Below are 16,707 nucleotides of genomic sequence, written 5' to 3'. Positions count from 1 at the left end.
TCTGCCAAATGAAAGAGCCTGTCTCTGATCGGAAATTATCTACTCATGCAGGCACTTACGGACTGTGATGAAATTGCATCTTAAATTTATCTTACAAGTGAAGTTGGATTCTCTGCTTTCTTCCCGTGGAGCTGATTTTTTGTGGCGTGACGTATGTACCTGCCTTTTGATTCCTGATTTCACCACCATACTCGGGAAGTAGCAGTACCAGAACTGGACCCAGTACGTACATGTCTGTAGTACCGTACCCTTCCTTCCCTCTCTGTGGATCATGTTCTCTCCTCCTGTGGTCTATCACGGAAGAGGTTTATTTTCAGCTTGCTCTCGACTGGACACTCTGGCCCGGTGGTTTTCTCAGGGTCGCTGCCTCGTGAAACACCGTCCAGGGCACGCACCCTGCATGCAGCTCTGTCTACAGCCAGCCTTGCTCTGTGCCAGGTGATTCCTTCTCCCAAGCCATGGTCCTTTCAGGAATGAGGTGTCTATGTGATGCAGTATCCCTTCTTAAATATCCTCTTGTCTCTCCCCTCCCCTCTGCACCCATTTGCTGAGGAAGCATTACTATTGACTGAAGCAGCTAGTTGAATTTCACGGACTGAAATTCATCGACGTTTCAGCTTCACCCTGTCTGTCTCCAGGGTGGCCACGTTTGTGGTTACAATCAAGGCTGACTGCTTGTGGAGGTCATTTGGTTAGTGTCAGAAGCAGCCCCCTTGAACACCGAGGTCAAGGTTTCCTGTTCAATTGTCCAGCACTCAAATTCCAGCTGCTGCAAAATCCCACGCGCTCTGTGTCTGGGAAGTAGACACCTCCTTTCTCCCAACAAAGTTAATTTCTCCTCTTCATCCCTTGTCACGTCCACAGTTTCTGCAGAAATCCAGTTTATGTCCTGCCCACATCGCTTGTGCCTAATGCATTTTAGGGCTGCGGAGACGTGCGCCGTTGAAAAAACATGCGTAAATAAGACAAAGAGCTTGTGGGGGGGTGTCCCAGATGGTTCACCCAGTGAAAGCCTTCCCTCTGATGGTGTCACCTAGTCCTCTGGGGAAACAGGCCGTTGTCTTCATGTCCTTTTCCCATATTAACAGGGGGGAAGGGGAGGGAAGGGGAAGGGGAAGGGGAAGGGGAAGGGAAGGGAAGGGAAGGGAAGGGAAGGGAAGGGAAGGGAAGGGAAGGGAAGGGAAGGGAAGGGAAGGGAAGGGAAGGGAAGGGAAGGGAAGGGAAGGGAAGGGAAGGGAAGGGAAGGGAAGGGAAGGGAAGGGAAGGGAAGGGAAGGGAAGGGAAGGGAAGGGAAGGGAAGGGAAGGGAAGGGAAGGGAAGGGAGGGGAAGGGAAGGGAGGGGAAGGGAAGGGAAGGGCTGCTTGCTCTCTTTGTCATTCACTGTAATCAACATTCATCTGGGCAGGGCACTGTGCTTTCTGTAGGAATTCACGCTCTGGTGAGGTGTCCTCTGGGGCCTGATCTCCTGGTAACTCCAGTCTTGCCTGTGCTCCTGAGGTCACCTCTTCCTCATAAAAGGTTGCGGATGAACTGAGACTGAGATTGCTTTATCCTGCGCTGCCTTCTCAGCCGACCTCCAAGTGTGTCGGCAAGGGGCACACCGCAGTAGTCAGTGAGGATGTGGAGGGTTGTTGCCATTGTAATAACCACTTTTGCGACAAAGGACCCATTCGAGGCAGGAAATCCCCACTGTGTGCCCAACAGTTTCAGAGATGTGTCAGTTCTGCTGCAGGGCCATTCGCACAGGTATCTGTTCTCGCAGCAGCACCTCACACGGGCTGCAGAGAGCGCAGCTCACTCGGCAAGGGGAAGGACTGTGGAGCTTGCTGAGATTCCATATCTTTCACGTTAAAGCTCAGAGATGCGTCTCCAAGACAGAGCCTGACTTGCAGTGGAAAGGCGCTGCTTTCTGTAAATATTGGCTGTGCATTGTGGTTAGGAGTGGCTGTGCAATTGCAGTGGAAACCTCTGGAACCAGATGCCATGTCTGACGAGGAGTGAATCCCCCAGCGTCCTGAAGAGACTGTCAGCTGCTGCTGTTCCTTGGGAACCCATGATCCTCCTGTCTCTTGTCACTTAGGTGGTTGCAGCTGCATCAGGATGTATTTTGCCTTATTTCATCCTAAGATTTTCCTAGCATCATGAAGACAGTGATGTTGTCTGACTGGCAGAAGAGCTGTTTTCAAAGAGGGTAACTCCTCAATTGTGTCTTTACCAACTCAACAAAAAGCCTGGAGTAACTGGATTCGGGATCTTTGCTCTGCTGATGAACAGAGTATCATAGAATCATAGAATCATAGAATGGCTTGGGTTGAATGGTTTTGGTCTGACCTTGGACACTTTGAGGGATGGGGCACCCACAACTTCCCTGGGCAACTTGTTCCAGTGTCTCACCACCCTCACAGTAAAGAATTTCTTCCTAATATCTGACCTAAATCTACCTTCTTTCAGTTTCAGGTGCTTCTGCCTACACACTGTAAATCTGGCAGCATCCCATTGCTGCTGGAGCAACTCATACTTTTTTTCTCTCTCAGCTTTTGCTGCCTTTGTTCCTTGGTTTGCACATTTGTCACCTTATCCCCATTGGGTAGTGTCTGGCTGACATTCTCCTGGCCACCTGCGCAGTGACCTTCCAGAAGACTGGCATTTGAGTTGGGAGATGCAGAGCACCTAATGTTTACAGGTCCTTCTGCATAGATGTGTGACATTACGTTTCCAAGTGCCAGCTCACTCAGGTTGACCCTGGTTCATCTGGCTGGAGAGTCACTTTCTTTCATTCATGAAAGATGAACGTGTAAAATGGGCCCTTTGCAGCTCCCTGCAGTGATTTCCAAAATCTCTTGTCATTTCTCATTTCTCACTTTCAAGTTCCCGCAAAAGTGATGGAGTCTGTGACATAGTCAGTGGATGGAGATTCTCCTGGTGTTTGTATGGAGGACACCTGATAGCCAGAGCTGAGCATGCAGTAGGAGAGAAAGAGTGCTGAGTTTGTGACATTGGCTAGAGTGGCTTCCCCAGGCGTTGGTTGCAGTCCCAACCTGCGACTTGCAGAGATAACCCTGCCTCTGAGCTGTGCTCCCACTGCTCTCCTGTTTGATTTCGGTGCAGACATAAGGTCTCAGCCTCCCCTCGGGGTGCTGCTAAAACAGGGGGTTAGTGCCCTGGTGAGCCTTTCAGCGGGGCAGAGATGGAGATGTGCCATGGCCACAGTCCCAATCCTGAAGTCCTCCTGGAGGACACCACTGGCTGGTGTGGACGCTGCAGGAGGGCAGGCTAACTCCTGTGTTCCCGTCGCTGTGGGGCCACATCATATCAGAACGGGTGCACGGGTCCTGATGAATAGGGTACAAGTGCCCTCAGAGCTAGTCCCAAATAGAGACCTCTGCATGGTAGAGACCCCAGGGTGGGTCACCAGAAGCCTTCTACCATGAGTGCTGGAGTATTGATGTTGAGGGATTGCCCTGGCGTGACTGGGTGGAGTTTTATGGGTGGACGATCACCACCTTGGCCCATGGCAGAGGAGAAAGAGTGATATCATTAACCAGCACCTCTACATTTCTCTCTCTCCCTTGCTATTCCAGAGCGATTACTCAAGTGACACCGAAAGTGAAGACAATTTCCTGATGATGCCACCAAGAGATCATCTCGGCCTCACTGTGTTCTCCATGCTCTGTTGCTTCTGGCCTTTGGGAATTGCTGCCTTTTACCTGTCTCATGAGGTAATGTTAAAACATCTCCTGCTAATTCAGAGCTTTGCATCCACGGACCAGCCATCACCCCACACTGGCAAGGAAAGTTCACCAAGACCCAAATGTGTGCAAGATGCTCTCCAGGGTAGTGGGAGGTGGTTAAACAGGGTAGTGTGTTGCCCACTTTGATATGTCTCTGTGATAGTGGTGGTTGTCTTGTGAGACACTTTGCTGAGGGAGGAGTCTTACAAACTCTTTTAGGTTTTAGTTGACACTGGTCAGGTTCCATACCAGTTTACGGAATGTCCAGCTAGGGGTTTTCAGTGGACATGACTTTTGAGTGGAAAACACCCCTGCTATCTCAAACATTTGGATTTCCCACTGGGAAAAACTGATCTATTGATTCCTAAGCTGATCATCCATAAAAGCAGACCAATAACCTTCCAGGAGCAGAAAAATCATTTCTGTTCTGCAGAAGCAACTCTGCTTTCCAGGAACCATTTCCTTTCCCCCTGAAAAATTGCTTAGTCTGTTCTTCCTGTCCAATTTCAATATGGAAATATTTCTTACCAGAAAAGTGACAGTGCTTTGGTTTGTTTCCTTCATGAGACGGGTTTTCTGGTTTCCAGCCTGTGCCTAACAATTACCTCGTGCCCTATCATTTGTTTCGACAAGTATGCCTTCGTAAGTGCCTGCAGAGTAATTATTGAGTTTCCCAGCATGACAGATAGAGTAATGTGACAGAAAAGGAGTCACACTGGAAGTCTCATCAGCGACTGCAAGGAAAAGTTCACTTATATTTCTATATACTGGTGGTAGCAATCCCTATTGCAAACTACAGTCTGTATTCCACAGCACCAGAATCATTCACCCTCTCGCCTGTCTTTCTAATCTGCCTGCTCTGAACGCCTGCCAGCGCTGGCTATTTGTCAAGCCAGAGCAGGCACTTCGGATCTGAAGAATCCTAGTCTTCAATATGAAAGAAAGAGGTACAGCACTACTATTTTTTGCCTTAAATGAAGTGTCTGTCATTGAACTCGGAAGCCTCTGAGACAATTAAAGTCCGTCCAGTGGCAAATCACAGGTTTCCTTGTTAGAGTGCTGTTGATTTCTCAAGTTTGGGTCAAGGGATTTGCCTGATGATGACAGCAAAAAGTAAAGCACTGGGTGGGAGCTGCGTGCGCTTTAGTATCCTGCCATTGGGTCCTTCCGGCAGAGCTATTCATCAGCAGGTTCAATGGCCACGTGTCTTCCTACACACGGACCAGGCAGGACTTTTCACCAGTGCTGCAGCCAAGGAGGGGTTGAAGTTTGTCACCATTAGCAGCGTGTTTCCTCTGTGCTGGGGAAAACAGTGCGTTCATTAATTTCCCGTGGGGTAGCGTTCCTTCAGGAGGCCTGGGGTTTGCTGGCCGGTTTTATCTACGCAATGAAAGCACAGCACAGTCCAATAAAGGCAAAACAAACAACATAATTAAGTAGTAAAAAGCAGCACAGCTGAGAAGCTAAGTGTGCTGGGAGCCAGCGTAGGAAGGACAGGGCATCCACAGTAGCTGCGAACTGATCCGAGGGACCGGCATGAATCCGTAAGACCCTACTGCCTTGACAGGAGCCTAAGGAAGGTGGAAAAGGTGACACAAAGGCAGCAAAAGATGATGATATTTTGCTGAAGGCTTTAGGCCCTGGAAAATGGAAACTCAGGTGTTGGTTTGGTTTAGCATAACGATGGGGAACTGCTGAACGTGCTGCCTAAAAGTGGGAGCCGCCAGCAAGGAAGGTCAGGCAGGTGCTTCGCTTTTATTAGGTTGAGAGGGAGTAAATTAATCTTTGTTAATTGACCTCTTGGGTTCACCAAGGCAAGCTGTGGCTAAATCCAGCTGGAGTAAGGACTGCGTTTCTGAGGAATTTTGAATTCTGCTTTTCTTTTTCGCATTGGAAGCAGAATTTTTTTCTTCCCCTCCCCCCCCCACTAAAAAATGGTACTAATAATGCCACCCCTGCACGCTCCTTTCCTCCCGTCTCTCCTCTTAACTCTCTCCAGCAGCTGACTCAGCTGAGAACTCCTTTCCCAAGTCTCTTACAGAAAGATGTTCAAGTCCCTGCTCATCCCAGTCCAGCACAGGCGCGTCAGTCTGTCCGCTCCCCAACTTCCCGGGCAGGTACCTTCGCCGCCCGCCTTCCCCTCCAGCAGGTCCACCACTGCCCCGAGAAACCACCAGCCTTCACTGAAACTGGCACTTCTACGAAACTCCACGTCCAACAAATTGGCATTTTCCAGTAGAGAAATTAAGCTCAAATTGAGGCCAAAACCTTCTCTGGCTGGGAACTGGCTAAAATAACTGATATGAACCACCGAAATCCGCGCCTAGCTAATACCGACAGTGGTGTCGACTCATACTTTGGAGCATAAACCATTTAGAATTACGTTTTATATGTGAGGTAGTAAAACATTGCGTCCTATTAGCATGTGATTTCTATTTATATAGGTTTTCTATCTTAAACTCCTGATTAAAACCTGAGATATGTTAATACAAAAAGGTACTCTAACATTCTAACCTTCCCCGTTCCCCCTTCCCTAACAGTCTAACATTCCCCATCCTTCATCAAAAGTCAGAACTCCAACTAAATATCAAAACTCGGCACTTGGTATTCAAAACTTTTTTTGCAGTTAGTTGAGCTCTTGAAAATGTCACGTTTCCAAAAGTCTCCTGTGTAGTTCTACTAAAAAGGCCCAGTCTGGGAAAAAATTGTACCACGTAGGAACTTCAAAGGTGGTGGAGTGCTTCTTTGTGCCATAATTTAGCACTGGTGGTGAACTTTTTAAAAAAAAAAAACCCAACTGGTCTCCTTTATGTGTGCAATGCATTTACAGAGGAAGGCCAGATTTGCAGGAGATATATTTTCAGTGCAGCTCGGCGCGAAGGGACAGGCGCCCTCAGTTTATTCCTGCAGCACCTGGCAGCGCGTTTGCGCTGCGTATGTCTATGTCATGGTGCAAAAAGAATTATACAAGGATCAAGGTTGTAAGGTTTCAGAGATGCTCTTTACAAATAGAAAGATTATTTTTTTCCGTCAAAGCAGCGTGCTTCCTTGCAGGGGCCGCTTCTGCTCTGTGTGGGACTTGGTTTTTCCACCAAAGCTCTTGCCAATGTGCTGCTGACTTAGGGCTTCTTGGAGGCCATCTGTATCGAACGATGCAGCTGTGCAGGGTCCGCCGGCGTGGTGGAAACGAAGATGTGCATCAGGTTCAGCTGAGCCAGCAGGGAGGGGCAGTGGATTCAGAAATTCACTCCGTGAGAGCAGAAGCAGCTCCTTCCCATTGAGATACCCGATTTTCACGAGCAAGTCATCGCCCGGTGATCTTCCCATCCTGCCAGGGACGGGGCCGTGTTCTCCCGCCACGTATACCCCATCTCCCATCGCGCCTGCTTCTTCGCACCGCGAGATCGGGATGCGACTCCCGTTTGCCTCACAGGCACAAAGCGTCCTCCTGGTCACGCTGGCGTCACTCCAAGTCGTGTCCAGGTCCCCGTCTCACCTGAGGCGTCACAGATGAGCTGCAGGGGGCTTTGCGGGCATGAGCCATTCAGGTGACATGTCCGGAGGCCACTGCTTTAGGGTAACTTCTCAGGAGGGGTAACATCTCTGAGTACGCTGATTTTTTAACAACAGACAGTGTTCGTTGGCTAATTTTGCACTTTTCTACACACAGGGCAAGTTTTTACGCTGGCAATTTTGGGGATTAATTGCTTTCGTAACAGCTTATAGCCGAGTCCGAAGGGCTCAGTCAGAGGGGGTTTTCTACAGTTTGCAGGGAAGCCTTTGCAGAGGAAAATGTAAATGTTGTATGCCTTTCACCATAAAACTCTCCTCCACAAACGGGGTCTGATCAAAAAAAACCCTCATTGTGTTTATTTACTTGTAAATCTCCACCCTCTGGAGTCGTGCAGGTACTTCAGTTTACATTTTTACAGAAGCTTTTAGCTTTGCAGGTTGCAGGCAAGTCCGAAGCTTCCTAAGTCAGAGAAATAAGTTAAAAAAAATAATCTCTTTGTCTTGTCAAAACTGTTAAACCTATCAGACAATTTATCAGGGCCTGTCAGGATTTCTGCTTGGTGGGGGTTGATTATCCTGCAAGGTCTTTCTGTCTGAATCCTCTTTTTCTCCCTGCATTTATTTTTAGGAAGGAGAGCAATACCGCGGCACACATTTCTTTCCCTCACGTAAAAAGAAATTAATTTTCAGACACCTAAGTCTGTGCTGGTGTGAAGGAGCTTCACTTTGTACCCGCTCTCCCGTGGGACGCGGGTGGTCTTGTGGAGCCCTTCACCCCCGGGTAAGTCCCCACCAAAGCGTCCGAGAGACGCGAGCTGGGTCGGAAAGAAACGGGAGTATTTACAGCACCTTTATCCATCTTCTGTGCAACCTCCACGGACCTGTGTCAGGCTGGCATAGACGTGCACCTGAAAAATCCCACTGGACACTTCTCGGCATGCTTAGGTGCTTAAAAAAGCCTCCGAACCCGCTTTCCTCCCCGCCAGGAGCAATCGCATCCCGTCCTCTGCGCTCGCTCCGCGCCCTAATTACCTCTCACGGCGATCGAGGCACGGGCACCTCTGTCATTATTTCCCCGGCCCGTGGATTGCCTGAGTGGGCGCAGCTCCAAATACCATCGCTCGGATTATCTTTGAAGAAAAGTAGGGACTGCGCGCCGGGTAGAAGGATTTTCTCCAGTTTTTCATACAGACGCCAGGCATACGCGGCCAGGCGAAGGGGTAGCTTGTCCTTCCTCGTGATAACTTCCCAACCGTTTGGTTGCTTTCTATCCAGGTTTCAGAGGTAGGGGCTTTGAAAAAGAAGTGTATTTTGGCACGTTTCAGTGGTCGCTGGGTTGAAGAGAGAGATAAAGTTTGTGTCCCCGCTGGGAGGGAGAAGACAGCATGAACTTAACCTTTATCAGAGACCAGAGATCAGGTGCTCAGCACACGCGAACGTATTTCACTTTCTTTGTTTCACTTTCTTTGTTCACTTTCCGCGCCAGATTTTGACATCTAGACGCTGCTGAAAAGGACAGGGAAATAAGAGCCAGGTGTTATCTGTTGTTTATTCCTTAGAAATGTGGCTCATAGTCCCCACGTCAACTGGGAAAACCGTGAGACGGGACAGCGGCGTGACGTGCCACACTCCGCCAAACTGGCTGGTGGGGCTGGTAAGATCTTTCCCCGCTCTACCAGCCCACCCTGGTTTTTTCCTCCCTGCCCCACATTTCTCCATCAGAAAACAGAATATGATAGGCTATATAAGGGTTGACACCCACAGCCATGAGCGCAGGTTTGCATGGGTGATGCTGCAATCCTTTGTGTTTGAGATGAAAAGGCACAAGCGAAAACAAAAACCTGGACTATCTTTTTGTACTTGTTATATGTGCAGTAACAGGCCAAGCTGTATGCTTGCAGGATGTGCTGGTCAGCCTTGCTAAAGCAATGCCACCAGAGCAGACAGGGGGCTTTTGCATTTTCAAGAGAGGTTTTTGATTTTTCAGCATTGCATTGTTTCTTGGACTAAGTAGCACTTGGACAGAAGGCTTGACTGTCAAAAGAAGATAAGCTTTAACCTCCTTAAATATAATATGAATAAGTCCTTTTTTTTTTTTTTTTTTGGTGTCTGGGACCAGGATACCAAATCACACAATCCCTGAGTTGAAGCTGGGCTGGTGCTTCGGGTCACGCAGCTGGGCTGCAGGGTACCGGCTGTGTCCTGGGGCTACGCAAAGCCTTGAGCATTCTGGGCTGATCACTTAAAAAGCAAACCTCTGCGGTCTTGGTCTGGCTCTGTGAGAGCAGGCACATACAGGCACCCTTCTGATGATGTTTCATAGGCTCTGAGCTGTAAAAGGTTATGAACAAAACCTCCAGACAATTAAACTCCCTGGTGTCAGGAATGAGTCAAGATAAGTCAAAATTGGTTCCTCCTCACGTGGAGCTGCTAAGGAACTTCTATGGCAGAACTCATCCCAGCAGAGCTCTGCGCCAATGTCTTGCTGAGGTGGCCAAGGGCTGACGGTATGGCCGCTGTCCTTGCGTGAGAACCCCGGCCCTGGGAGGTCCGTCGCTCATCAGCCTGTGTCCCGGTTGCAAGGTAGATGGCGGACACCATGACTTCTGGGTTCCTCTGAGTCTGTTTCAGTCTTAATAGCTGATGAATATAGATTCTGTTTAGTTAATATATACTATTTCTTGGCATGCCAGCTCTTCAGCTGGTGGGAATTGTTCCCCCTTTACTCACTTCTGTGTGGAAGATCTGGTTAGCCAACTCTGTCTTACCAAGGAGAGGACCAAGCCAGGGACTCACACAGAGGGACAGGTCCTCTGACCGATGCTGTGGCAGTCCATGACTTCACCCCTACGTGCCTATGGCTCTCAGACCCTTGTGTCACAGGACTTAACTTCTCGCCGGGATGAGCTGTACGCTCTGGGACTTTCCCTCAGGGATCACCTTAAGAAAGAGCTGAGTTCTTCCAGCCACATTCATAACACAAGAATAGCTGTGGAGGACTGGCTTGTTAGATTTCAGGCCTGAAACTTGGCAAGAGGTTGAAACCACTGAAAACAAGGTTTTGTATGCGGAAACGTGGGGCGAACGTTTGCTTGCAAACTGCTCGTACAGCTCTGCTTGCAAACTGTCTCTCTGTATGAGTGCGTATGTGTGCACTCCTGTTAAAACACAGCGCTTGCAAGGATAAGCACTTCAAGATCATCGAATGACACCATAATTTTAGCTACCACAAGACAGCTGTCTTGTACTTGCATATGGCTCTTCAGACGTACATATCTTGTGCTTTGACTTGCATCGGTACTCGAGCCTAGGTCTGAGGAGCATGGCCTGCACTGATTGCTTTTAGCTGGTGGCTTTCACCCCTTTGTCCACGTTGGGGTTGGGGCAGGGGCTGCCTGTGTGTGCCCCTGGCATCCTGCCCTTGGCAGGTCTGTAGACACGGCTGACGCTAACCTGGAGGTGGGTCTGCGCCAGGGCAGGGAGCAGTGCTGGGCACACTGGTCCCCCTGGGCTAAGCAGCATGAGTCGGTCCATCATCAACAGACACAAGCCCAGTAAACTGCTGACCATGCGCTTTCATTAGACACAGAGGTAGAGTATGTTACAGGAAAATATGTCATGGCAGATCCAGCAGCCTGAGAGGGGCGAAGCTGCTGCCACTCCGTGCCCCCAGGTCCAACCAGCAGCAAGGCTGAAGGTGCCCTCCCGGCAGGCACACACAGACAGAGCACACGCATACACCACGTGTATCACACATTTACATACATGCATGGCTGGCCACACAGGTCACAGAAAGAGCATGCAACAAATGTAGACATCACCAGCAGCCTCATCCTCCTCCTCTCTCTCTCTCTGGGCAGGATGGATGTCCCCTTGAATACCTGTCCGTCCATCCATCCATCCATCCATCCATCCATCCATCCATCCATCTACCTCCCTCCCTCCCTACCTGTCTATGCACACATAAGCACATATATAGACATCTGTGCAACGTCGATCCCTCCAATACCTGGGCTCAGGCACCCAGTCTGCCCAGTAGCGAGACTGAGGATCCCTCAGCCTTTATGAGGAGGAATAAAGTGCATCGAGGATGGGGAAACTGAGACCGGGAGAGAGGCTGTGATGACCAGAGTTAATTTGGGAGCGCAGCATGGCATGCGATTGCTAGGGTAGGGCCAGCTGACTCCTCCTCCAGGCAGGTCTTGCTTGAAGAAAGGCGTGTTAGAGATTTCCCCTGTTAAGAAGGATTAAATGTAAGATTGCATGAATACCGCAAGGGACTTCCTCTGCCACTGTGGCTCACGTGAACGTGTCCATGAGGCAGGTGGTTCCAGCTATGGGCACCGAATAGGTTGGTATGATAACCTCTGTCCTAACTCGGGCAGCTTTGTGTGGGGCTGGAGCTCTCCCTTGACAGCGAGTGTCTCTGTGTGGGCTCAGAGTGAAAGGCAAAAGCCGGGAGGAGAATGCCCCAGGCCAGCTGACCCCATGGGGCGTGCGGAGCACGGGCACGGCCAGGGCACGGCCAGGGCTGCACTCACGAGGGCTGGTCTGCGGAAGGTGGCTGCTGGCTGCCTGTCCACACTCCTCCCCTTGCTCCCGTCAGGCAGATGGCAGATTTGCCGGGCAGAGGATGGAGGCAAATGCTGAACAGCACAGCCTGTGCCGGCATAAAATAACATGGCTGCTGTTCTCAACGTGGTACAGAGAGAAACTACCTGCTGAGATAGCCAGGAACACACGTCGCTGTGTGAGAGCGCTGGGTCTCTTGTTCTTGGAAGAGCATCTCCGAAATGGATGTCCCTGGCCCCCGGTTAGGGACATTTGGGTGATATCCCTTGACTTTGCAATAAGCTTGTCACGTGGTTTGGTGTATTTAGGGCCTGCAACTTCTGCTGCTTTCAGAGGAGAGGGAAAGCCCAGTCCCGGAGGAGTGGCAGAGGATGTCTCACGGCCCTTTGATTCCTCAGGGTCTGCCTCAGGCCATGAGAGCTGCTCTGAAGGGGGGGTTCATTACCTACCAGCACCTCTAATTCTCTGCTTCCCAGGCGGGAGCTGGCTCCCAGCCGGCGGTTGGAGCGCCTGTAGGCTTTCCTCCTGCCGACTTTTCCCTTCAGGGTAGACACCTCCTGAGAACAGAGGTGTTTGTGCATGCAAGAAAACGGACATTTAGAGTACGTTGTGTGTCAGCAGCTGCTGAGTTCATGGGTGAGGTCTTGGGCCAGGGGACTTTATAAGTGTCTTGTATAATTTCCTCTTCATTCCTCCTTGTCTTTTTGATCTTGTGGTCGCATTTCCAATTCACGAACTACAGCTACAGAAAGGGATTAGATTAATGAATGGCCTGATTGCTTTAGTCCTTAAGCTAATTTTAAATAATTGGAAAGGTAGCTCGCAAATAACATTCCCTGGAGGGTTTAATACATTATGCAGGTGTTTCATTACAAGGAAGTTTTAGGACGGAAGAGAGACCAATTCAAAATGTTTGAGGAGGTGAGGGGTCTCTTTTATTAGCAAGAACATCCTGAACAATGGCAAACTTTGTACATGAATCGTTCTGTGCCAGACATTTATGCCTTGCATATCATGCTGAGCCAGCCAGAGCCCAGGGACGTATCGATACTGCCATGCTCCAAGGGTATAAAACGTTATTCCTTCCTGGCCTCCTCTTTTCATCCTGCTGTTACTTTTTGTTGCTCATCTATTGGCTCATTATTTCACAGGTTTACGAAACAGCGAGGATTGTTTCAGCGCAGAATGATGGGCCTTCAACAGGTTATTTGCGCGGCTGCCACTAAGCTTGGTGTGTCTGCAGTAGTCACAAAATCACCCGGAGGCCAGTCTGGTGTGGGCATCTGAAGGGCAGGATACCTTCCACATCAATTGATCAGGGGGCTCGGGCCCCCTGACATTTTGGCGGTTCTCACTAAGTTTAAACAATTTTTTAGTCTTAGGCAGTGGTTTTTTTGGTGTTTTTTAGCTTAGACGGCAAGGATGCACGGAGTTAGAATTGTTAGCAGGCATATGGAGGGGCTTTTGTCAGAAATCCTCACGTGCCCCAGCTAAGTACTTGATTTTTCAGATCTGCAAAGGTGGAATGTCCAGGCGGTATTATATTCCAGGAGAGGACACAGAAGGAGCATGCTCCCAGTCCAAGGGCAAAACCAGGGCACATGATTTTGCACCTCCCTAGCAGGTCGCCTTGCTGAGAGAGGCATGAAAAAAGAAGAGGCCCATTGCAGATCTGGGAATGGCACGTGGTGCCCCCGACCTGGCCATCCCGGTGTCTGCTGCAGTTGTCAGAAAAGCCGAAAAGCTTTGGATGCTGCCTCAGTGTCTGATTCAAAAGCCTGGCTCCTCACATCCAAGGTGGTAAATGACCTCCCTTGAATTCCCCTGTGGCAAGGAGAACAGCGTGTCTCTAGAGTAGTTCCTTGGGTGCTGTTTATGTACCAGACCTTTCTTTCATCTCACGCTGCGACAGCAACCGAAACAAAAACAAATGAGAGGCGGCACACACATCTGAAGTTTAATGTATGCAGCAGCAAATGAATGGATGTTTTCAACAGCAGAGACTTAAGGTTAACCTTTTATCGGCCTGCAGAATACCCAGGTATTTTTTTTTTTCTTCATCTCAGCGATCAACATCATGCACCAGAGACCCAGGGCTATATTCGAATCGTGAATATACGGCGTGCTATCTCTCAGCAGCTGTTCTGGTGAGGGCTACTCAATTACTGCTTTGTTTGGATGCACAACAAAAAGTGAATTGATCACTTCTGATTACAATCTACAGATCTCTTTCAAACGGGCTGCAGAAAAATACTTTGAAGTGAAGGCTTGAGTCTAGTGATATAGGCACCCAAAGATGCCTGCCAAACGATTGCAACTCCTCATTGAATTGTCTGACTTCCCAGCAGCAGAAAAGAAATGAAGTTTTTACGTATTTGGGATGAACGACAAGAACCAGCTGAAAAGGAAGGGACTGGGACCTACCTGCAGCTGTGCAGCTTGCGCCTAGAACGGGGCACTGCATTTTCTCCAGCAATGACGATACCCTTCAGCCTAAAATAAATACCGGATTACCCGCTGTATCAAAACAGATGCGTCTCAGGACCCACTGCAAGGCAGAACCTGGGAAAGGAACGCAGCTGTAGTGTAAACGGGTGCGATATCTGAGATCGGAAGGGAGAAGGCTCTCTGTTTTCCGCCGTTGTGCCTGAGCAGCGTGCACCCCCCCTGGGCGGTTACGTGCTGAGCTTTTCCTCCGGAGCAAACGGCTGCTAGGGCTGTCCCGGCAGTGAGCCGACAGACTTCCCCACTGAGCGCAAGGGTCTCGTGGAGCGAAAACTAAAACATATAAAGAAGGCATACCGTGGGACCCCTGGAAGGCAGCGTGGTAAAAGATAGGTTTTCTGTTGGTAGTGGCAGCGCCCAGGGGGACCTCTGTAAAGCTAAGCTCTGTGCTGGCCAAAAAGCTTGAGAGGCGGCAAGACCGACAAGAAACAAGCCTGTCCCATTAAAGCAGATGGAGAGATTGCACTTTGTTCCCATGACTCGGGACAAAATATTGAGCCCAGCAGGAACAGTCTCCCTGAGGCAGCCACTAGAAATTGGGGCTGCCGAGGGCATACAGACATACAGGTACTCTCCTCCTCCAATAGCTCTGGCCTCCATCTGTAGCAGTCTCAACCCTACCTCTTACCAGTGGCACACTGTTTGCAGCCCTTGTTTCACTTATGCCTGAAATGGTTGAAATCTTTCTCTAAGAAGTGAAAGATTAGTTAATTATCTAATATTATTGCATTGTTCCCAAACGCTGTTTTCTAATCTGAACAATAGCGTTTGCCGGATGCTTTGCCTCCAGCTGTATCCACAGAGGTAGGCAGGGCATTAAAATGTACCTATCAAGACACATAATCTTAATGTACTGTTGGTAATAAAACTAATGCAGTATTTTATGTGCTTGGGGGGAAAAAACCCACTCACTTTTTCATATAGTGAAAATCTTTCTTCTCCCTTCCCCCTTGCCAGTTTAGTATTAAAATACACTCATTATGGGGCACGATGAGCAATGAATTATGAATGACATTTCTTGTATTATTTCCAAGAAGCGTGAAAGAGTCAGGGTTGCTTGGGTGAATCCAAGTCCATGCATGTTCACAGAGGGACTCGGCTTCCTCCAAGAGGATGGGCAAGGCCAGAGATGAAAGAAGAGGGGTTACAGCACCAGAAAGCAGAGATGGATTTGGCAATCCCTGCTCAACCCTGTTCTTCATCCTGCCTTCCTTGGAGTGAGTACTTTGCCATCAAGTCCAGCAGAAAGGATGCAATTCAAACCAGCTCTTGCCCAGAATCTTCAGGCCCCAGAGCCGAAGACGGCCAGTGGATGTTAGTGTCCACCCCAGCATCGTGAGGTCTGTCACCATGAGGGACCTCTCCTTACAGCTACTCTCTCTTGCAAGAGGCGTAGAAATGTGATGGTGGGAGCAGGAAAGACCAAATCTTTTCTTCCCAGGTCTGTTCAGGGTGCCACCTTTCACTGGGATTTGGACTTTTTGTTGCTCAGTCATCTGATGGGGGATCTCTGGAAGGAATCATGTCCTCTCTTCGCAATGGGGACCAAAAGTTGGTGGAGAATTCCCTGTCCACAGTTCAGAGCCTGGTAGCTGCCCCCAGCGCTTCGCTACGGCGAGGACATGCTACAAAAACTGAAGGTGCTCCTTGGCCTGATAATGGCAGACAGAGTAACTTCCAAATCCTCCCAGGTGTGATACCCCAGGAAATGGGATTTGATGTCCAGAGACATGTGGGCCTTTGAACTAATTTAAATAGTAATTGTCCCAGCCTGGGATTTCTGGATTCCATTCAAGACACCACACTCAGTAATTGTGTCAAATGTGTCCTCATTCCTTGACCTTGTCGCACAGATGGCATTGTTCTAAGCAGGTTTCTACAGACTACAACTAATTAAGCAATTAATTAGGAGCTTGCACTTACACAGAAGCTATTGTAAAGCAATAACTTCAGTGACCTTATGGGACCTTGCCACAGCATTGGTCCAAAGACTGTCCAAATTTTATTTGCTAAAGTTGTAGTGCATCCACCCGGTCTCAGTTTGAACCACAGCTGCAACAGGCTCGTGCAGCTTGAGCTGAACTCACCCTGAGCATCATCTGGGTCTTTCCTGATGTGTCTTCCAGATGCCTCACTTCTATTTGAAAGCTTTCCTTCCTTCCAGGTGAAGATCGCCTTGTTCTGCGACAGTCAGTGGATATTCCTAAATTGTGGTGAAAGCAAATTTCTTCGTTTCCCAGGGCTTTCAGTATTCCCATAATGAAAACGAATATTTAAATCACATGGCCATTGGCTCCTATTCCGTATCTCACTCTGTTCTGTGATGCTAAAACACTAAAGCACTTTAGCATTTTTTCCCCCTTTCAACCTTGTTTCAAGCCTTCAG

The 16,707-nt window shown here is 49.2% G+C and overlaps 1 protein-coding gene across 3 annotated transcripts in view; it reads left to right on the top strand.

The window, feature by feature from the left end:
* The window catches only part of SYNDIG1 (synapse differentiation inducing 1), a 78,945-nt gene that overhangs the window by 23,318 nt on the left and 38,920 nt on the right, over positions 1-16,707 (top strand). For all 3 annotated transcript variants that reach the window (XR_012585965.1, XM_074578792.1, XM_074578793.1), the window contains exon 3: positions 3,582-3,719. Coding sequence is in view for 2 of the 3 variants with exons in the window: in XM_074578792.1 (XP_074434893.1) it covers positions 3,582-3,719 (138 nt within the window). In the remaining variant the exon portion in view is untranslated. The remainder of the gene's footprint in view (positions 1-3,581; positions 3,720-16,707) is intronic.

The sequence above is a fragment of the Larus michahellis genome, chromosome 3, assembly GCF_964199755.1.
Source record: "Larus michahellis chromosome 3, bLarMic1.1, whole genome shotgun sequence".
In the NCBI taxonomy this organism is placed as follows: Eukaryota; Metazoa; Chordata; class Aves; order Charadriiformes; family Laridae; genus Larus; species Larus michahellis.
This window is presented reverse-complemented; position numbering and strand designations above follow the sequence as displayed.